At 43.9% G+C, this 24,014-nt stretch overlaps 1 protein-coding gene across 1 annotated transcript in view; it reads left to right on the top strand.

Annotated features, from left to right (window-relative positions):
• Positions 1 to 24,014, top strand: part of RNF10 (ring finger protein 10) — a 2,146,785-nt gene that overhangs the window by 587,668 nt on the left and 1,535,103 nt on the right. The window contains exon 6 of the mRNA XM_044069816.1: positions 16,441 to 16,577. Within this exon, the coding sequence (XP_043925751.1) occupies positions 16,441 to 16,577 (137 nt within the window). The remainder of the gene's footprint in view (positions 1 to 16,440; positions 16,578 to 24,014) is intronic.

Raw genomic sequence — 24,014 nt, 5'->3', positions numbered from 1 at the left:
GCGGTGCCCGAAGCAGAAGCAGTTCGCAAGTGCCGGTCGGCCAGCTCCTGAAATTACAAAAATTTTGCAACCGAAGTCTTCTTGAAAGCTAAGTACCCGTTAGAAACTTTTCTTGCCTCAGACCGATGTCAGACAAAGTTAATAGTTGTATTTCATGTGGGAAGCAAATACCGCATAAGGATTTTCATTCCCTCTGCATTCCTTGCTTAGGCCCAGACCACGACGTCTTGGTCTGTCGTTTTTGTGCTACTTTCAACAAGCGCACCATTAAGCATCGGGCGAAGTTCGCCCAGCACTGTTTTGGCAAAAAATTTAACTACATTATGTCGTCGGATACTCCGACTCCAGTTTTGTCTAAAAAAACGCAAAGATAAGGACCGACACACGAGGTCCGTTGCCTCTACCGACACCACGCCAAAGCCGACTACAGGTGGTCCGGTTCTCCGCAAGGCGCCTACACAGCCCCTGCCTACCGATGACACTTCATTGGCGGTGTCTCCTGTGCCCGAGGTCGCAGGCTCCTCGGCCCACACCCCGACTACAGATACCGAAGCCACTCTTGGTGGTGAAACTCAAAATGTAGACAGGTCTGCCTCCTCTCAAGGTGTCTTCAGACCTTCATCATCTTTTTCCATCAAGGCTTTCACTAAGTCTAAAGCAGCCATGCATTCTAAGAGACCAGCTACACAAGGCCCTTCTCCAGGTCCCATGCTTAAAAAGCAGATGCTTAAAATGGCTGAGGATTTAATTACTCTTATCAGGGGTTCTCAACCCCCCCCCCGGACAAAAGGCCCAGAGTGGAGGAAGAATCCCCCTCCTCAGACCAGGCCTCCATTATTTCAGAGCACTCTGATGAACAGGAACATTCTTACTCCCCTTTTGAAGATTCTGATGCAGAGGAGTCCATTCCCTCTGTCTCCCCCCCAGAGGATTACTCATTTGGGGAAACCTTGCATACCTTGAGGGAACACTTCCACTGGGAAGGCCAAGAGTACTCAGACTCCAAGAAAAGGCTTAGGGATTTTCTCTTGCTACCTCAGTACAGGCCTCTGGCTATACCTCCTGTCTTAGACATACTAGATGGTGTATTCTGAGGCCTGCCTTAACCCAGACTGTCTACCTCCAGCCCCAGTCAAGCCTGACAGGTACTACCGGATTCCTGACTCTCACCAATTTTTATACAAAAGCCATGCGGCTGACCCAGAAACTATATCACAGGGCCCCAAAGGGATTAAAGGCCTCCACTGCTAAAAATCCATTACCTTCCGAGAGATTCCAGATCTTTAGAAAGGTGGGGAAAAAAGGTATACACCTCGGCCACCTTAACCATGAGGGCATTAAACTGCCAGTTCCATATGTTAAAGTATCAGCGGTTTCTGTTATCACAGTTGAGAAGCAAAATGTCACAACCTGAACAACCAGACTTGAAGGAGTTCCAGGATTTGATGCATAGTGCAGAACAAGTGGGTAAACATACCTTGCAATGTGGTTTTGATGCCCTAGAGGCTTCATGTAGAGCTGCTGTTACAGGGTCAGTCATATGTAGACATGCCTGGCTCAAGGAGCAAACCTTACCAGATCATGTCAAAGCTAAATTACTAGATGCCCCTCTACAAAAGGATGTATTTGGTGTTAAAGCTGAGGAGGTATTAAAGAAAATGGAGGAAAAGGCTAAATCAATGCAAACAGTGAAAGATTTTCTACAGGTACAACCTCCACGTTTCAGTAGAAATTGGCCTTCCAAAAATTGGTCCTTTCCAGCCATGGACAGACCCCGAAGAGGTAGATACAGGCGCCCGAGGGGCAGAGGGCAATCTCAAGGATCATTTAGAGGCAGACAATGGCACGCTCCTACACAGAGGTGGTGAGGATAGTTCGCAGCCATTCAGAAAGCAAACCCAATGACTTCCCCTTTGCATGCCAAGCAAGGCTCAAATGGCAGCACCCTTAGGCGGAAAACTGGCATTTTTGAAAAATTGGCATATTGTCACAAAAGACAAATGGATCCTGGACATTATAAACAGAGGCTACAGATTCCATTTTCACACCCTTCCAAAAATGAGAGGCATGCCAAACTTGACACACAAAGGGCAGAGGCACAAAGACAAATTTCAGATCTCATGGACATGAAAGCTATTCAAGAGGTACCTACTCAAGAACAAGGTCAAGGTTTTTATTCCAGACTATTCCTGGTACCAAGGAAGGGAAAACATTGGAGACCTATTTTGGACCTATCCATCCTAAACACATTCTTACTCGTACCAAAATTCAAGATGCTCACATTACAGCAGCTTCTTCCCATGCTGGGCAAGGAGTCTTGGCTGGTAACATTGGACCTCAAGGAGGCATACCTGCATGTCCCAATCAGACAAAATTGCAGAAGATGCCTCAGATTTCTTGCAGGTTCAACCCGTTATCAATTCTCTGCATTGCCCTTTGGCTTATCTACTGTGCCCAGAGTATTCACGAAATGCCTGGCATCAGTAATTGCCTACAGCAGACTTCAAGGGATACAAATATACCCATACTTGGACGATTGCCTGATCCAAGCGGACAGCAAGCACATACTTCTGAAACATCTGGCTTTTGTAATAATGTTGTTGAATTCTCTGGGATACACAGTCAACAAAAAGAAATCAAGGCTAATACCCTCTCAGAAAATAATCTTCCTGGGTGCCAATTTGGACACAAACACCCAGATGGCCTACCTCACGCCAGAGAAACGGGGGCAACTAACTCAATACTTCAGAGAACTAGCAAATTTCACCAGGCTGACTGCAAGGAAAATCCTGCAGGCTCTGGGATTCATGGCATCTTGCATACTACTAATCCCATGTGCAAAGCTGCATATGAGGAAACTTGAATGGTACCTAAAAACCTATGGTCTCAACACAGCCACAGTTTGGAAACAATACCACTAATTCCATGCCTTCAAAAGGAATTTCTGTGGTGGGCTCAAGCATGCCAAACAAACACAGGTCTTCCATTCTGCAAGCCTCAAGCAAATCAAGTAATCACAACAGATGCCTCGGACTACGCCTGGGGGGCGCACATCGGTGCATTCAGGGCAAATGGTCCCGAAAAGAAAAGCACCTTCACATCAATCAAAAGGAAATGCTAGCAGTGATAAATGCTATTATAGCTTTCAAAGACCTTCTACATCCAGGTCAACTATTGATAAGGACAGACAACACCACAGTAATGTGGTACATAAACCGGGAGGAACCCATTCATATCCCCTATGCAGGCTGGCCATGTCACTTTGGAATATGGCTCTGGAATTACAAATCGAACTTCAAGCACAGTACTTGCCAGGCAAAGAAAACACGCTGGCAGACAACCTAAGCAGAAATATGACAGATCCACACGAATGGAAGTTGCATCCTCAAGTTTTTACAGAGATAATTCAAGCATGTGGAAGGCCAGACATAGATCTCTTTGCCTCCCACAAAAATCACCAATTGACAAAATTCTGCTCAAGTACTTTTCATCCACAGGCCTGGAGAGTGGACGCTCTTTCAGTTGGACAACAATGACAGTTTATGCCTTTCCACCTCTTCCTCTGCTGCCCAAAGTTCTATTAAAAACCAGAGCAGAAAGACCAAAGATGATTCTCATTGCTCCAGACTGGCCAAGACAGCACTGGTACCCACTCCTGAGGAGCCTGACGCATTCCCCACCATGGACCCTACCTCTAATGCCTCTTCTGACTCAGCACAGCTTCAAAACTCTTCAGTCAGCTGATAACACTCAATCTGGCCGCATGGAACATTCCTTAATTTCACAGCAAACCCTACTCTCCAAGGAAGTACAGGAAGTCATTTTGGAAGCCAGAAGGCCGTCTACTAGAAAAGCTTACTCCGCAAAATGGAAACTGTTTTGTGCCTGGAATGAGAAAAAGGGCCAGAATCCTGGAAAACTGAATTTACCTCAAATATTACAGTATCTAGCTGAGCTGCTAAGCAGTGGACTTTCATTCTCCTCCATAAACATCCATGCCTCAGCCATTTCTGCAGAATACAACACTGATCCACCTTTATTCTCTCACCCCCTCTTAAGACAGTTCCTCAGAGGGGCTAAGAATATAAAACCCCCAAGGAAACAACCAATACCTGCTTGGGACCTCAATTTCATTCTAGAAAAGCTGACCTTGCCTCCTTTTGAGCCAGCTGCTTCAACAGATTTACAATATTTGTCCTGGAAAACAGCCTTCCTCCTGGCTATCACCTCAGCTCGCAGGGTATCGGAATTACAAGCCCTCATGGCTGTGCAGCCTTTCATCACCTTACGAACCAACCCGTCCTTTATGCCAAAGGTGGTATCCAGGGTAGCTTTGAATCAGGCTATCCACTTACCTACATTTTACCCTAATCCTCAAAACAAAGGGGAGAGACTACTACATTCATTGGACATCCACAGACAGCTGCGCTATTATTTGGACAGAACAAAGCCTTTCAGAAAATCGGAACTCCTCTTTGTGTCCTGTGCTATAGGAGCTCAGGGGAAGCCAGTTTTCCAAACAGACAATCTCAAAATGGATAGCCCACTGCATACGCCTTTGCTACTCTTTTCATGGTAAAACTGTACCTGCAGGCATCAGATCTCACTCCACAAGGGCCACAGCTACCTCTGCAGCTTTCCTCAGAGGAGTGCCTACCAAAGATATTTTGGAAGCAGCCACTTGGAGTTCTGTGCATACCTTCTCCAAGCACTACCACCTACCATTATACTCCAAAACTAGAGCAGGCTTTGCCACTGCAGTCTTGCAGGGCATGCTGGCTCCTCCTAGTTCCACCTAGTGCCTACCACCCCTTTTTGGCTTTGGGATTCTACCCATCTGTTATGACTGCTGCTGTATGCACGATGAACATAGTACAGTTTTGTACCTACCATAAATGTAGATGTTAGAGTGCCAATACAGCTGCAGTCCAGGTTTCCCTCCCTCCTTCCCTTCTTGGGACAGGCCTATTGGCTAACACCTCCTCTTACAACCTTATTGGGGTATTCTTTTATGGTGTATTTGCTTGCAACTACTGTATTTTGATTATATTGCATTGCATTACTACATAATTTTATGTATTGCCTTCCTTCTGGGGGCACCTGACATCTGGGGCAAGAAAAACTGAAGAAAATGGTGTCTGCTGGTTCTTTTATACCCCTGTCGCACTGACGTCAGGGAAGAAGCGACGACAACCGATGCCGGACCTAGACTTTGGAATTCGGCCGACCGAGGACCTGCCTGACGGCAGAAGAACCCATCTGTTATGACTGCAGCTGTATTAGCACTCGAACATCTACATTTATGGTAGGTACAAAACTGTACTTTTCCTTTGCTGACATCCTTGAAATGCTTAGGCAGAGGGGTGGCTGGTCTTCCCTAGCCCCTACTGAGGACTAATCTGTGTACCTGGAGGCATTCGTTTCCCGACCCTCCACCTCCTGGGTGTGTCAACCTTTCGATCCACTCATGTCTATACTAACTCGAAAGGCTTGGTCAGCTCCGGATTACGTGGAACCTACTCCGAGGAGACCAAATAAATTCATAACAGCCCCCCAGGACAAACAATTTCTCACTAAAGGTGTACCAGTTGATGCCAAGGTGGTAGCAGCAGCCACCAAGAAAGAGTTTGCAAAAACTTCTTCGTCTGTCCATCCACCAAACAGTCTAGGATGATGGACATATGGGAAGCGAATGTTTTCCTCAGTGACCTTCTCCATGAGATCCCTGAATTCTCTCATTTTACACTACTTCAAAGGGATCTCCAAAATCCTACAGCTGAGGGAGCATCAGCCAAAATAGCTTCCCAGCTTGCGACTCTTAATTCAATAGACAACTCCTCCATGAGGCTGATTTCCTATGCAGCCGATGGAGCGAGTAGAGCTGCAGGTACAGGAGTGGCTCTCAGGAGACATGTGTTTGGCTGCGGCTGTCAATTTGCGGAACCCTTTTGAGCATCTTTCACAAGTACTCCTTTGATGGCTCTTCGTTTTTTTGGCCTCAGGTGAAAGATGTGCTTACCAGGTGTGAGCAGGAAGGCAAGAGACTCTGCCGTGGGAGTCAGTTTTTCCACTCCTAACAGACATTATCCCAAAGGTCAGAAGGGTGGAAAGATGTGGTTTTGAAAGTCCCAGGGACCCTTGCCCTGACACACATGGTTGCTTCCTCCTCCAGGTCAAACTCCCAGGGACTCTGTAGTCCACAGTTGGCCTCAGGGACTCTTTATGCATTTCCCCTAATTCCAAGACTCCTACAGAAAGCAAGATCATTGGGTTGCAAAATGATCCTCATTGCCCCCTATTGACCTTGACAGATATGGATGTCCTTCGTGTTTCACTGTTTCAGTCATTACATTTGGGTAATCCTGCTGGCAGGTTGCCCTCAGTCGGCCTGAATTCCAAAATCCTGGGTCCTGTCAGCCGCTGTCGTCCCTTCCCTGACGTCAGGGGTATAAAAGATGTGGCCGACGCCATTTTCTTGAGTCTTTCTTGCCGCACGGTGCCTGAAGCAGAAACAGTTCTCAAGTGCCAGTCGGCCAACTCCTGAGATTTGAGTTGGAGTTTCATATACGAAGTCTTCTACAAAGCTATGTACCCCGTTGGGGAAACTTTTTTCTTGCTCCAGACCGATGTCAGAAAAACTTAATTGTATTTCTTGTGGGAAGCAAATACCTCATAAGGACTTTCATTCTTACTGTGTTCCTTGCCTAGGCCCTGATCATAACGTTTCAGGTTGTCGGTTTTGTGCTAGATTTAACCAACGCACTTGTGTCAGTATGATTTTGCATTAAACTATTTGACGCAGGTTTAATTATCCAGAAATGTCATCTGACAGCCGTCAGACTACCGGAGTTCACAAAAAACGCAAAGAAAAAGGAAAAGATAGACAACCGAGGCCCAAAACCGATGACTAAGCTTCTCCTAAGCCAGTCGCCGGTTCTCAGTGAGGCACTTTCGCAGCCCCTGATGCCCGCTACTTTAGAGTCGCAAGCCGCTACCGACTCCCATGTGGAGTCGGCTATGCCACTGGAAACTCAAGGTATTGGAGCCTCAGACGCTATACCTTCAGATGGGTCCAGAGCTGCTGAGCAGGCACTGGCTTCTGAGGGTGTATTCGGACCTAAGCATATATATTAAACAGACTTCAAAGGCAAAGACTAAAGCACCTTCAAAGGCAAAGAAACAAACTCAAGAGCCACGTGGACAGGGCTCCATGCCCAAAAAGCAGATGCTCAAAATGGCCGAAGACTTGATTACCTTGATCAGGGGTTCCCATCCTCCTCCTGATAAGAGGCCTAGGCAAGAGACTAACTATGAATCTTCAGATCAGGTTTCCATTTCTTCTGATTCCTCTTCTGATGAGGAATATCCTCTTCCCCCCTATGAGGATTCTGATGCTGAAGAAATCTATACCTTCAGCTTCTCCTCCAGAGGACTATTCTTTTGGGGAAACCTTACATACCATGAGGGAGCATTTGCACTGGGAGAGTCAAGATTTTTCTGAAAATAGAGAGGCTCAGGGATTTCCTGTTACTACCTCAACACAAGCCACTAGCCATCCCACCTGTGTTGGACATTGTAGATGTGTTTTCAGTGTCTAGTCTTACCCCTGACTCCTTACCTCCAGCTCCTGTTAAGCCTGACCGATATTACAGGGTTCCTGACTCACATAAATTCCTTTTTAAAAACCCTGCTGCAAACCCAGAAAGTATTTCTCAGGGTCCCAAAGGAGGTAAGGCTTCCACTGCAAAAAACCCTACCCCCTCAGACAGAGATTCTACGGCACTGGATAGATGGGGAAAAAAGGTTTACACATCTGCTACCTTGGCTATAAGGGCCTTAAACTGCCAGTTTCATATGCTCAAATATCAACAGCATATCATGGCATTGCTTAAACAGAAAATGTTAAACTCTGTGCAGAAAACAAGGAAATGCAGAATTTATTACATGCAGCTGAACAAGTTGGAAAGCATACTTTGCAGTGTGGTTTTGATTCTTTAGAGGCCTCCTGCAGGGCCGCAGTTATGGGTTCTGTAATTAGGAGGCATGCTTGGTTAAAGGAACAAAATCTACCTGATCATGTTAGTTAAATTATTGGATGCACCTTTACAGCATGTTACTTTGTTTGGTGTTGAGGCAGAAGAGGTGTTAAAGAAAATGGAGGACAAAGCTAAATCTATGCAAACGGTCAAATAATTTTTACAAGTACAGCCACCTAGGTTTAGTGGACACTGGCCGACAAAGAATTGGTCCTTTCCTGTGTCAGACCTCAAAGGGGCAGACCCAGATGCCCTAGAGGCAGATCCCAGGCACAAGGTTCATTCCGCTCAAAACAATGGGGTGCTTCTACCTCTAAAGTTGGAGAAGACAAATCACAACCATTCAGGAAACAGTCTCAATGACTTCTCTCTGCCTGCACCAAGCACTTCTCCGCTGGCAAGCCCCCTTAGGGGGGAAATTGGCACATTATAACCCAGGACCAGTGGGTATTAAATGTCGTGTCTCAAGGCTACAAGTTCCATTTCCATACCCTGCAAAAGTCAAACGGCTGGCCAGATCTGCCAAAAAATCAATGGGCAGAGGCACAAAAACAAGTCTCATCCCTCATGGACATGGGGGCCATTCAACTAGCACCAGAGCAAGAGCAGGGACAAGGATTTTACTCTACTGTTCTTGGTACCCAGAAAGGACAAGGCCTGGAGGCCAATACTGGACCTATCTATTTTGAACACATTCCTGGATATACCAAAATTCAAGATGTTGACTTTGCAGCAGCTTCTACCCATGCTGGGCAAGAACGCTTGGCTTGTGACTTTAGACCTAAAAGAGGCATACCTGCATGTCCCAATCAGACAAATATGCAGAAGATGCCTCAGATTCAAGGCTGGCTCAATGAATTACCAATTCTCTGCACTACCCTTTGGGTTATCTACTGCACCCAGGGTCTTTACAAATGCCTGGCACCAGTAATTGCATTCTGCCGACAGAGGAATACAAATATATCCTTACTTGGACGACTGTCTAATTCAAGCAGAGAACAAGGACATTCTTCTACAGCATCTGGCATTTGTGAAAACTTTTTTTTTTCCAATAATAAATCTTTATTATTTTTCCAATTGTTCATACAATAATACACAAAACAAAGAAAAACAAAACAGTACCTAAAAGAAACTTATAACAGTACTACAATATATATACATTATATACATGAATGCTTCCAACAGTTAAATGAGATCAGTTTTCATTGAAATAAAATTCTGAGAGAGTATTAAAAGATCTAGTATCAATATACAGGATTATTAATACTGACTTCCAAATTAAGTATGTACGTCCAGGGGTTAAACTGGATTCGGAACATTAAGCCAACACGATATTGAAGATTTGCTCCCATATTTTCGGATTGTTTATATTTTTCTTATGATCCTTGATTAATAATTAATATGCTAGAATATGTTTTATCGCTACACTTTTAAAATTTTCCCATGAAGTCTGGGATGGATTCAACCAATTTGTAGATATATAAAGCTTCATTAACAAGAAAATATTTATAAGTATGATCATTTGGGATCTATCCAAGTTATTCGGAGGGATATGTAGAATCCTAAATTCCCAGGAAAGCGTGGAATGTTGATAACCCATCTTTTGTAATTGAATTTTTAAAGAGTTCCAAAGTTTAAATATACATTTACAGCTCCAGAACATGTGTAGAAGATCAGCCGTTTGATCAATACAGTATGGGCATTTGGGTGAATTTTTGGAATTTATGCAGACTGAGACGAGTGTAATAGGCATTATTAAATATCAGCTGAGTAAATAACTTTTGAAGAGATACTGATTTTAAGGTTAGGTTAATTGCTTTTAATATTTTATTATCATCAATCAGTGGTATTTTATCCTTCCAGTATTTTGACAAGAGTATTTGGTTTTGAAATTTCAAGTCTTTTACCAGATTATATGTAGACGTTATGAATTGAGTCCTGTATAAGAGTTTGCCATAAATTTGAACAATTAGTTAAATCTTCCTCCTTAATTCTGAAATCACTAAAATAGCTTATGGAAAGATCCTTTAACTATCTCATTATAATTAAATAAGGTTTAGGAAGGCTCATCTCCTTTAACGTATTATGTATTGAAATATCAAGATAAGGATATAAATCAAGTACAGTTAAATTGACTAAGTGGAAATTTTTTAAGATCTATCAATTGATTATTGATTTTCAAATTCGGATTCTTATGAAAGGGTTGGAAAGTCATCGTATATTGCAAGAGATTTAAAGATTGAAAAAAATTTTGTAACGATATTATGTATAATCTAATATGCTCCATTAAAGCATATAATTTGAAGGTATCTTTATTAAAAGGGTAATGCCTTAGGGTTAATATCCAAACTAACAGCATGTTTGTAATTCAAAACCAACCACTTAGGTGACCATTTACTACTGGGTATCTCAAAGTTAGCCACTCTTAGAATTCTATTAGAATTTATTATTAAATAATATAATTCAAAGTTAGGTAAATCTAGGCCTCCCTTATTTTTCGGAGTCATCAATTTATCATAAGATATTCTAGTTTTTCTAGGCTCCCATACAAGTTTAGCTAATTCCGTATAAATTTGTTTAAAGAATTTCTTGGAAATTGAGACTTGATTAGCTCGAAAAATATATAACATTCTGGGGAGTACATTCATTTTAATGATTGAGACCTTTGCCATTGTTGGTAATTTCAGATTATTCCATCTTTTTAAATCAGACAGTATATGATCCCAAATCAGCTTAACATTATTCACATAGAAATGTCTATTATCTGTGGAAAAAACAATACCCAAATATTTTATTTTTTCTTCGGATTTTAACTGACCTACCAATGGTAAAAGCGAAAAGGGTTTAGGCATTGTGAAAAGACTTCTAACATGCCTAGGGTACACAGTCAACGAAAAGAAATCAAAACTTGTACCCTCTCAAGAGATAATATTCCTGGGTGCAAGCTTAAATGCAACTGCCCAGATGGCTCATCTCATGCCAGACAAAGGCAACTGACTACATATTTCAAAATGCTGGCAACAAAGGTCTAGTTATCTGCAAGAAAAATTTCTGCATGCTTTGGGCTTCATGGCATCCTGCATCCTGCTAATTCCATATGCAAGACTTCATGTGAGGAAACTTCAATGGTACCTAAAAAGTGTTTGGACTCAACATTGCCACAGCCTGGAAACTGATTACTCTCGTTCCCTGCCTGCAGCAGGAGTTTCGATGGTGGGAAAAGGCTTGTCACCAAAACAAGGGACAGCCATTTACATTACCCCCAGCCAGGCAAACACTAACAACGAATGCATCAGATTATGCCTGGGGGGCCCACATGGCAGGAAGATGCATTCAGGGCACATGGACCTCAAGCCAAATGCATCTGCATATCAATCAAAAAGAGATGCCAGCAGTTCAAAATGCCCTGACAGCCTTCAAGGACCTACTTCATCCAGGACAACTACTGATAAAGGCAGACAACACCACGGTCATGTGGTATATAAACAAGCAGGGGGGGGCACTCATTCTTACCCTATTTGCAGACTAGCCCTGACTTTGTGGGACACAGCATTGACTTACCAAGTACACCTGCAGGCACAATTCCTGCCAGAAGGAAAAATACTCTGGCATACCTAAGCAGAAACCTCATGGATCCTCACGAGTGGCACCTGGATCCACAAGTCTTCAGCATGATAACAAGGAAATGGGGATCCTCGGACATCTACTTACTCCCCTTGCAATTACCAACTAAAAAGATCCTGCACAAGGATTTATCACAGACAAGCATGGAAAGTGGATGCCGTATCAATATATGCATTTCCCCCTCTGCCTCTCCTCCCCAAGGTACTCCTAAAGGTTAGACAGGAGAAGCCAAGGATGATACAAATTGCCCCAGACTGGCCCCGCCACTACTGGTATCCAATACCAAGGAGCTTGTCTCAGTGCCCAACTTGGACCTTACCTCAGATACCTCATCTACTGTCCCAGCAAAACAATCCGATCCTTGACAGCCAACTCAGGACTTTAAACCTGGCAGCATGGCGGATAATGTAATAATACAAAACACACCTCTCAGTAAAGCTGTGATGGATGTCATTTTGGAGGCCAGAAGGCCTAGTACTAGAAAATCTTATGCTTGAAAATGGAAGAGATTCTGTGCTTGGAACCAGGCACAAGGAACTGATACAGCTGTGCCAAATATTCCTCCGATTTTGCGATACTTAACTGAGATGCTGGACAAAGGTTTATCTTTTTCATCAATTAAAAATCATGCCTCTGCCATTTCGGCTCATTACAATACAGAGCCGTCAGTCTTTTCTCATCTTTTCTCATCCCTTGCTAAAACAGTACCTCAGAGGAGCCAAAAACTTAAGGCCTCCAAGATGATCACCAAAGCCTGCATGGGACCTCAAGTATGTCTTGGAAAAACTCACCCTGCCACCTTTTGAGCCAGCTGCTACGGCTGATATAAAGTTTTTATCTTGGAAAACAGCTCTGCTCCTAGCAATAACTTCTGCAAGACGAGTTTCAGAGCTTCAGGCACTCATAGCTGTGGAACCTTTTATTTTTTATCCAGACAGGGTTTCTCTGAGGACAAACCCAACATTTATGCCGAAAGAGCAATTACTAGTGGCATATGCTGCAGGATCACAAGGAAAGGCTATCTCAAAACAGACTATTTCAAAGTGGATAGGCCACTGCATTCGTTTCTGCTACTTACACATGGCAAGCCAGTGCCTAAGGGCATTAGGCCACCTTCAACCAGAGCTGCAGCCACTTCAGCAGCCTTTCTCAGGGGAGTACCTACCAAGGGCATTCTAGGGGCTGCTACTTGGAGTTCAGTGCACACCTTTACCAAGCACCATCATCTGCCACTCTACTCTAAATCCTTGGTAGGCTTTGCCACTGCAGTTCTGCAAGGCCTCATAGCCGCTCCTAATGCTGTTTAGCTCCAGCCTCCCATCCATAGCTTTGGGACTCTACCCAAATGTAATGACTGGCAACAGTGAAACACTAACATAGTACAGTTGTGTACACTTACCATAAATGTAGATGTTAGTGTATTCACTGTTGCAGTCCAGGTTACCCACCCGCCATCCCCCTTTCTCCTGATGGAACCTATCTTTCCTTCTCTGATTTATACAACCTATGTGGTGTATTTGCTTGTAGATGAAGGTAAAGTTTACATTGGTGTATGTATTTTTATTTATATAAATTTTGGCTACCCTTTCCGGGGGCACCTGACATCTGGGGTAAGAAAAACTAAAGAAAATGGCGTCTACCGCATCTTTTATATACCCCTTACGACCTGACATCAGGGAAGGGGCGACAGCGGCCGACGCAGGACCCAGGACTCAGGACTTTGGAATTCAGGCCGACAAATGTAATGACTGCAATAGTGAATACACTCTAGCATCTACATTTATGGTAAGTGTACACAACTGTACTTTTCCACTCCTCCACCTTCTAGACCAGCCTTGGGTTGTGGAGCCAGTGCCAGATCTGTTGATCAGTCAAGTGGGTTACACCAATCCCTTCAGAGACTCAAGCTCATAGCTTGGTTTCTCCACTTCCTACTTTAGCCAGGCTTCCAAGCATCTCCCCAGCAGTTCATGATATTGTTTCCTCCCATAAGTCAACTACGAGAAAGACTTATGCTAGCAAATGGAAAAGATTTTCTTACTGGGCAGAATCTAGAAATTTAGACCCCTTTTCAACCCTAGTCCATCAAATTCTAGAATTTCTAGCAGAACCTTTTAGTCATGTGCGGCTGCTGCTACCATCAGGGTTCAGCTGGCTGCCATATCTAATTTTTCTGTTAGAATTCTTAATTCTAGCATAATGTCTCATAAGCTCTGCAAAACCTTCATGAGAGGAACATCTCTTCTTAGACCCCCAGTGAGGGATCTACCTCCTCCTTGGGATTTCAATTTAGTTTTGACTTCTTTGATTCTGCCTCCCTTTAAACCAGCAGCTTCATGTCCCTTAAAATTTCTTTCTTGGAAAACACTTTTTCTGGTTGCTATTACCTCAGCTAGACGTGTTTCAGAACTCCAAGCACTCTGTGTTTGTCCTCCCATATGTGGTGTTTCACAAAGATAGTTTCTCTGAGAAACAACCCATCCTTCATACCAAAAGTCTGTTCAGAAAACAATTTAAATCGATCCATTGATCTCTCCATCTTCTTTCCCAGTCATAGCAACAAGGCAAAATACAGTCTTCACCAACTGGATGTGCACAGAACATTGCGTTTTTACCTCCATAGGACTAAAGAGCTAAGAAATTCAGACCAATTATTTCTCTCCTATGCTCACAATAAGCAAGGCCTTCCGGTTTCTAAGGTGACCTTCTCTAAATGGTTATGGGACACCATTGCCTTTTATTTATCAGTTAAGACATCTACCAGCAAAACCAAAAGGTCATTCTACTAGGGCATTAGCCACTTCTGTAGCCTTTCAGTCTAAATTGCTCATAGACTCAATTTGTGCAGCTGCCACTTGGGCAAACCCTCATACCTTTATCTCTCATTACAAAGTGGTTGTGGTCTCCCGGACCAGGGCTTCCTTTGGTTCCACTGTTCTGAAGAGTCTGTTCCAGTGAGCCACCGAGGGTCTTTAGGTGCTAGGGATGCTGTCCCAAACAGCAAGAACAAAGGCGAGATGGGACAACTTAAGAGTTGTGTACCTACAATAACGTTCCATGTTAGTTGTCCTTCATCTCGCCTTCTTTCTTGCGTCCCCCCCCCCCCCCTTCCTGGGGGATTGAGAGGAGTTCACTATGATTTCCTTTTTTCTTGGTTCACGTGCCAGGTAATTTTATGACGGTTTACTCTGATCTTCTATTTTGGTAACTCAGTTTTAGGTTGCAGGTTACTTTATATGTCTGGTGTGCGCCATCTCAAAAGAGATCTGGGTAGCTGACGCTGGGCATTCTGGGATAAGGGTTAGCCTTGAGCCAGTAAATGGCTCTCAAGCTGTAGAAGTAGGCAGAGTTGGAGCAGAGGATTGGCTCCGAACCCGAACAGCAAGAAGGAAGGTGAGGTGGACAACTAACATGGAACATTATTGTAGGTACATAACTTCTTTTTCTGTAACAAGCTATTAGTTAACATTTAATCCTACCTAGAGTAATTTGTAGTTCAGTATTGAGTCCTTGGGGATTTTGACTGGAGGTTGTATGATCCCTTTGAAATATGGAGAGGCCACTAGGTCTCAAGGCATTGAAAAGCACAAAACCCTGGTATCACAGGAGTGCTCTTTGTACATTTAAACCAAATTTTGCTAACTGTGTCAGGTGTAGGTGTGCCTCATGGTCTGTCTATTGTTTAGACTTCTGTCATGAAGTACAGCCATCTTAATGTGATCTGATTTTGGGATTGATATGTTGGACTGTCCAGCTGGACTCTGCCTGAAAAGGGCACCTAATATATATTACAAAGGATAGAGTTGTGAAAAGGTGGCTGGTGTCTGCATTGTTTCAAGCATTACAGTGAGATGAAGTATTAGATTCACAGTGCACCCGCGCAGACTTTAGGATTATGGGTACCATGCAGTGTGGGCATTGTTTCAAGCATTACAGTGAGATGAAGTATTAGATTCACAGTGCAACCGCGCAGACTTTAGGATTATGGGTACCGTGCGTGTGGGTTAACATGTATGTTCGATTCATGCTTTGATTTTCTTGCTTCCTTTATGGTGGTGTTTGCTGTAGTTGCCTGAGCTGTGCTAAAGTATGTTGCATCATTTACTGTATAGCCTACTAATTGCAGCTAACAGGCATTCTGCTATATTCTTCCTTCACCTTGCTACAAAAAGCTGGAAATTCCCCTTTCTTTCAGTTTACTGTTATACTGTGGGTTATGACTGCATATCAGAAATGACTTCCCCCCTCAAAAATAGTTTTCTGAAGTGCTTTAACTTTGGTTCACAAGGCATTCTGCCATATTCTAAAAGTGAATGCTATGCTAAGTTGCGTAGTACCACCATTCTGTAGTGGTCTGAATGTCCTGTCCATGACCACTCTGAGTAGACACAGCCCAAACTTTTAATGTATGCTTGTATTTTAAATTAGGTGTGCCTGTTGGAGCTCACTTATAAGATGGCCTGGGCAGAACTCAATTTGTGTGAAAAACAACATTGGAAACATTAAGTTAAAACATATTTGATGCACATGCAGTGCTGCTGTGCTTTTTCGTAACAGTAGTGCTAAATCACTGCAGCAGTTTATGCAACTGACAAAATATACATGGCTTGTTTCAGGAGGAGGAAATATTCCAGGAAAGAGATGTGCCAAATTTCAGATTGCTGAGCTACTTATGAGTTTTAAGAATGGACAGTAAATATTATTTTAGCTTGGTGTGAAATTGCTGCAGGTATCACTGAAGAGGTTGTAAACCTTTAACTGATTTTTCTGTCTCTTGTAGTGTTGTTGCTCTGGAGACTCACCAGTACCAGTTGGGGGACTCTATCACAATGCAGTTGATGCAAAGGCAGAAGGGAGTTCTTACAGCATTACCCAAATCTAAGTGGATGAAACTAGACAAACCCGTTCATCTTGGAGGTAAGTTTTCATATGACAGCATACATGAAATTTTGACTTGTGTATTAATTAGCTAGGTCAATATTATGTGCCAGTCCTGTTGCTTTTTCTTAAGTACACCTGTCAAGCTTATGCAGCATGCAGTTGGAGCAGTGCTTTGTCATTGAGCTGAGAAGAGCTGCACTTTCCTGTTGAGTCTGTGTCCAGTGATTGTGGTATGGAAATTCGGTGGGATCAGAACCTATGATCGCTGTGGGTTACATTGACTGATTTGCTTTATTCACTGATTAGGAATGGGCATTGCTGTGCCTTCTTTTGAACTGGCTTAGTGGAATTGAACTTTGTTTTCTGGAAGATGTGCTTGGTAGCCATTTATATGCTAGTGTTCTTTGCTTCAGAATTGTGCGTCTTCCACATAGATTTGGGTTTGTCTGGGAAAATCCTGATTTCTTCACTGAGGTAGTATTTGAGCATCTCTGGTATATATTTCTGTGTTCTTCCTGGAAGCTGAAATTAGAAGGTTCAGGGGTGTCCCTTTAAATGTCTGTTGTAATTCATTAATGCCTACCAGCACTCCGATAATTATGACATCCCTTACTGCTGGGAGACTGGAATATAGTTGCCTACATAAGCTAGAAAACAAGTTATACACTAGTCTGATCAGCTAAACAAGCAAAGCAGCTTTGTATTATTTTTCCAGCTGTGTTATGCTCTCGTAGTTAATGTGTTTAATTATAGTATTTAATACTGCAGATTTAGTACAGCAGAACAGAAGTACCATGGACTGACTTTAAAGTGGATATCCACTTCGGTGGGACAAGTTAGTTCACAAAGCTAGCACTACAGACTGATCAGCACCAAAGTACGACTTTGACATTGGTTAAGAGCACTTGCACAGCAGGTGTCATATTTTTGACATCTTGAGGTTCTGCAAATGATTTATTCATAAATAATTTCAAGTATTAGAATATCTGTTCCCCTTGAACCACTTGCAGTGTAGGATAATTTTACTACTCAGAGGACTGCCAAGACTTTACCAGATATTTCCTTTAAAGAGGAACATAGGATGTCCTCCTGTATCACTGTTGCAGTATTCACAGTAAATGTCTCCTGCCAAGGATAGCCAGTGTTCGGCCAGTATATGTAACTGGGGCAATTGGATGGGAAACCAGAAATTCATCCCTGGTTTGGCACCTATGTGTCCAATGGACACACAACCTGTAAATGGTTCATCTCCCCAACCCCTGCTTACACATATCAAGTGTATCCAAAGTTGTCCGAGATTTGGGATGCATGGCTAGTCTTAAAAAGGCCCTTGTGATAGCATAAACACCTGTGAGCCTATATTCAAGTCTTTAGATCTTGCATACAGAACACAAGGCATAAGTGATGTACGGACGCAGTTACCTGAGAGTCCGAGACTACTTTGCTGCTGGTTTGAATGCCACCATTGCTCGTCTGTGTGAATGCCCTTTTGCTGTGTTGAATATCTAGCTGTCAGATAAGTGCCCATTGGGGTCTGTGTTTGGGCTTGTATTTTTTTGGTTACCTAGAGTTCATCAGCCAGGAAGGGATAATGTCAGCATGGAAGGCAAGTTACCCACAGTGTCTTTTGTCTGGGTGCTTCCCACGATCATACGTCCTGTAGCATTTATAAAGCGTTTGTACCCAAAGCTCTTAGAAGTAGGTTGTCTTCCATGGCCTTCTATCTTGAGAACCAGAGGCTTAAACTGTTAACCAAAGGTAGTATGGCAGAATCTTCTAACTCCGAGATACCATTAAGCAAGAAGGCCAAGCAGTCTCTGCCAGAGTCTTTAGTTGTCCAGCCTCCACAGGACGTTTCTCTAGACGCAGGTGATAGCTCTGTAGGCTGTCTTGTGTCTATGGTGGTTTCCTCTGCCTTGACCCCATCTGAGGCCAGCATTGATCCTTCCTTTTGCATGTCCCTTGAGGCTTTGCAGGCATCTGCTCCAGACATTGAAGGAAAATCGTGGTTGAATACCGCCCCATCAGTCTGACGAGCCTGATCTGCAAGGCCATGGAATGTGTTATCATGGAACTTATAAACAAAGACATTGGCAACCTTCAAACACTGGACCCCAAACAGTTTGGGTTTGTGAAGGGCTGATCTTGTCTCCTGAACCCGATTGACTTATTTGAATCTGTCTCCAGAGCCGTGGACAAGGGTAAGGTGGTCCACACAGCCTATTTGGACCTCGCCAAGGCCTTCGACACCATCCCCCACTCTGGAATCATAGATAAACTTACTAAGCTGGGCATTAATCCCTATGTCACTCTGGTTGTCACCTGGCTTACTGACAGAACCCACACTGTAAAAGTAGCCGACTCCAAATCCAGCTCCATACAAGTGGAGTACCTCAGGGTTCAGTCCTGGGATTGCTCTTGTTTGGCATCTACTTCTCTGAAGTACAGGCCAACACTGAGGGACTCTGGCTAACAAACTTTGCAGATGACTGCAAACTGGGAGCCATTATTGAATCCCCAAATGTGGATATTCTACAAAAGGGCTTTACAGAAACAGATGCTTGGTGCCAGAGCCATGGGCTCAAGGCCAAGGAATGTATAGTTATCCCCTTTGGGGAAAAAACATGTACCCATGAATTGCCACATAGGTGGCAGTACACTAGACACCGGAAGTGTGATAAGAGACTGAGACACAGGTGGACAATGGTCTCACTTTTGAAAACCACATTGCCACAACAGTTAGGAAATCCTATGTGGCACACCTCATCACTAAGGGTTTTTCATCCAGAAAAAGGTCATTGTCCCACTGTACTTGTCCCTCATTTAGACCCATTATAGAATACAACGCTCCATTTGGTATGTACCTCTCAAGACATCTGCAACAACTAGAAATACCTCACTAAAAAAAATCACAGGCCTAAAACAGATGTCCTATGCTGACAGTCTAAAAAAAAACTCCACTATACTGTCACATATTGTCTATACAGAGGCGATCTCTGCTTAACATACAAGGTCATGTCAAACCCAGAGCTGTTGGACATGGTACACTTAAAGAAATCCAATCCCTCATGCTCCAGGGATCTAAACCTTATCACAATGAACAAAACATGCTGGGAGGGATAGGTTCCTGACCCAGAGACTCCCCAGACTCTGGAATAGACTGCCCATACATGTCAAGCAGGGCGCCACTTTGGCCCTCTTCAAAAGGAACCTTGAATGGATGGGAGATGGGAAATTCACCCTGGGGATCATGTCAGTCGCTGTGTTACAGGGGTCTAGGGAAGTAAATACTGTGGGAAGAAATAGCCAGGGAATTGTTATGGCTAGGCTTTTATAGGCCCTAGGGCTGATAGCCTAGTACCAACCTATGGGCCTTAGAGGGATTCCTCAGATTCTGGTCAGGAAAGAGGGTCCAGGTATTCTTGAATCTCAGATTAGAATCTTTGGTGTTGGCTGTTGAACCTAAGAAAAAACTGAAAACTAAGCATACTTCTGTACGCTGTAAGGATCCTCCAAAGGGAATGGCAGAGTTTACTCAGGGTCTGTTTAATGCCATGATGGCCCTGAAGCCTCCCCTTTGATTTCTACACCTTCCAAATGGGCTAAGGAACCTGATTCATCAGATGAGGCTCCAGTCTGATGATGGGTCCATGCCCTGCTCTTCCCAGATGCCTTCTCCTTTGGCTTATGGTTCTGGTGAAGTCTGTTGGTCCTGAGTCTCCTTTTGAGGAATTGTCTTTTGGAGACACTATAGCTAGAATGATGGAATACTCAAGTGGGATTCTTCTCAAGTGACTGCTGTTCAGAAAAAAAAGGAGTTATGAGCTGCTTTGGGTGGACTCTCCTAAACCTTCTGCAGTATCTCTTGTGTTGGCTGCTTTGTTAGACATGTTTATAGCTGCTCCCAAGTCTCTATTCGCAGCCTCCTGCTTTGAAGAAACCAGACAGGATGTTCATCGTGCATACAGCTGCAGTCATAACAGATGGGTTCTTCTGCCGTCAGGCGGGTCCTCGGTCGGCCGAATTCCAAAGTCTAGGTCCGGCGTCGGTTGTCGTCGCTTCTTCCCTGACGTCAGTGCGACAGGGGTATAAAAGAACCAGCCGATGCCATCTTCAATCTTTCTTGCCGTGCGGTGCCCGATGCAGAAGCAGTTCGCAAGTGCCAGTCGGCCAGCTCCTGAAATTACGAAAATTTTGCAACCGAGGTCGTCTTGAAAGCGAAGTACTCAGTTGGGGAAACTTTTCTTGCTTCAGACCGATGTCAGACAAAGTTAATAATTGTATTTCATGTGGGAAGCAAATACCGCATAAGGATTTTCATTCCCTCTGCATTCCTTGCTTAGGCCCAGACCACGACGTCTCGGTCTGTCGTTTTTGTGCTACTTTCAACAAACGCACCATTAAGCGTCGGGCGGAGTTCGCCCAGCACTATTTTGGCAAATTTAACTACATTATGTCGTCGGATACTCAGGACTCCAGTTTTGTCTAAAAAACGTAAAGATAAGGACAAACACACGAGGTCCGTGGCCTCTACCGACACCACGCCAAAGCCGACTACAGGTGGTCCGGTTCTCACAGAGGCGCCTACGCAGCCTCTGCCTACAGACGACACTTGATTGGCGGTGTCTACTGTGCTCGGTCGCAGGCCCCTCGGCCCACACCCCGACTACAGATACCGAAGCCACTCTTGGTGGTGAAACTCAAAATGTAGACAGGTCTGCCTCCTCTCAAGGTGTCTTCAGACCTTCATCTTCTTTTTCCATCAAGGCTTTCACCAAGTCTAAAGCAGCCATGCATTCTAAGAGACCAGCTACACAGGGCCCTTCTCCAGGTCCCATGCCTAAAAAACAGATGCTTAAAATGGCTGAGGATTTAATTACTCTTATCAGGGGTTCTCAACCCCCCCCCCCTGGACAAAAGGCCCAGAGTGGAGGAAGAATCCCCCTCCTCAGACCAGGCCTCCATTATTTCAGAGCACTCTGATGAACAGGAACATTCTTACTCCCCTTTTGAAGATTCTGATGCAGAGGAGTCCATTTCCTCTGTCCTCCCCCCCCCCCCATATGATTACTCATTTGGGGAAAATTTGCATACCTTGAGGGAACACTTCCACTGGGAAGGCTGAGTACTCAGACTCCAAGAAAAGGCTTAGGGATTTTTCTCTTGCTACTTCAGCACAGGCCTCTGGCTATACCTCCTGTCTTAGACATAGTAGATGTGTATTCGGAGGCCTGCCTTAACCCAGACTGTCTACCTCCAGCCCCAGTCAAGCCTGACAGGTACTACCGGATTCCTGACTCTCACCAATTTTTATACAAAAGCCATGCGGCTGACCCCGAAACTACATCACAGGGCCCCAAAGGGATTAAGGCCTCCACTGCTAAAAATCCATTACCTTCCGAGAGAGATTCCAGATCTTTAGAAAGGTGGGGAAAAAAGGTATACACCTCGGCCACCTTAACCATGAGGGCATTAAACTGCCAGTTCCATATGTTAAAGTACCAACAGTTTCTGTTATCACAGTTGAGAAGCAAAATGTCACAACCTGAACAACCAGACTTGAAGGAGTTGCAGGATTTGATGCATAGTGCATAACAAGTGGGTAAACATACCTTGCAATGTGGTTTTGATGCCCTAGAGGCTTCATGTAGAGCTGCTGTTACAGGATCAGTCATACGTAGACATGCCTGGCTCAAAGAGCAAAACTTACCAGATCATGTCAAAGCTAAATTACTAGATGCCCCTCTACAAAAGGATGTATTTGGTGTTAAAGCTGAGGAGGTATTAAAGAAAATGGAGGAAAAGGCTAAATCAATGCAAACAGTGAAAGATTTTCTACAGGTACAACCTCCACGTTTCAGTAGAAATTGGCCTTCCAAAAATTGATCCTTTCCAGCCATGGACAGACCCCGAAGAGGTAGATACAGGTGCCCGAGGGGCAGAGGGCAATCTCAAGGATCGTTTAGAGGCAGACAGTGGCACGCTCCTACACAGAGGTGGTGAGGATAGTTCACAACCATTCAGAAAGCAAATCCAATGACTTTCCCCTTTGCATGCCAAGCAAGGCTCAAATGGCAGCACCCTTAGGCGGAAAACTGGCATTTTCGAAAAATTGGCATATCGTCACAAAAGACAAATGGATCCTGGACATTATAAACAGAGGCTACAGATTCCATTTTCACACCCTTCCAAAAATGAGAGGCATGCCAAACCTGCCACACAATCAAAGGGCAGAGGCACAAAGACAAATTTCAGATCTCATGGACATGAAAGCTATTCAAGAGGTACCTACTCAAGAACAAGGTCAAGGTTTTTATTCCAGACTATTCCTGGTACCAAGGAAGGAAAAAGATTGGAGACCTATTTTGGACCTATCCATCCTAAACACATTCTTACTCGTACCAAAATTCAAGATGCTCACATTACAGCAGCTTCTTCCCATGCTGGGCAAGGAGTCTTGGCTGGTAACATTGGACCTCAAGGAGGCATACCTGCATGTCCCAATCAGACAAAATTGCAGAAGATACCTCGGATTTCTTGCAGGTTCAACCCATTATCAATTCTCTGCATTGCCCTTTGGCTTATCTACTGTGCCCAGAGTATTCACGAAATGCCTGGCATCAGTAATTGCCTACAGCAGACTTCAAGGGATATAAATAAACCCATACTTGGACGATTGCCTGATCCAAGCGGGGACAGCAAGCACATACTTCTGAAACATCTGGCTTTTGTAATAATGTTGTTGAATTCTCTGGGATAGTCAACAAAAAGAAATCAAGGCTAATACCCTCTCAGAAAATAATTTTCCTGGGTGCCAATTTGGACACAAACACCCAGATGGCCCATCTCACTCCAGAGAAACAGGGGCAACTAACTCAATACTTCAGAAAACTAGCAAATTTCACCAGGCTGACTGCAAGGAAAATCCTGTAGGCTCTGGGATTCATGGCATCTTGCATACTACTAATCCCATGTGCAAAGCTGCATATGAGGAAACTTCAATGGTACCTAAAAACCTATGGTCTCAACACAGCCACAGTTTGGAAACAATAATACCACTAATTCCATGCCTTCATAAGGAATTTCTGTGGTGGGCTCAAGCATGCCAAACAAACACAGGTCTCCCATTCTGCAAGCCTCAAGCAAATCAAGTCATCACAACAGACGCCTCGGACTACGCCTGGGGGGCGCACATGACAGATCAGTGCATTCAGGGCAAATGGTCCCAAAAAGAAAAGCACCTTCACGTCAATCAAAAGGAAATGCTAGCAGTAACAAATGCTATTATGGCTTTCAAAGACCTTCTACATCCAGGTCAACTATTGATAAGGACAGACAACACCACAGTAATGTGGTACATAAACAAACCGGGAGGAACCCATTCATATCCCCTGTACAGGCTGGCCATGTCACTTTGGAACATGGCTCTGGAATTACAAATCGAACTTCAACCACAGTACTTGCCAGGCAAAG

This window comes from Protopterus annectens, chromosome 4.part0, assembly GCF_019279795.1.
Source record: "Protopterus annectens isolate FY-2018-M chromosome 4.part0, PAN1.0, whole genome shotgun sequence".
Taxonomy (NCBI): Eukaryota; Metazoa; Chordata; order Ceratodontiformes; family Protopteridae; genus Protopterus; species Protopterus annectens.
Note: the sequence above shows the minus strand (reverse complement) of the source record. Positions and strands in the feature narration are given on the sequence as shown.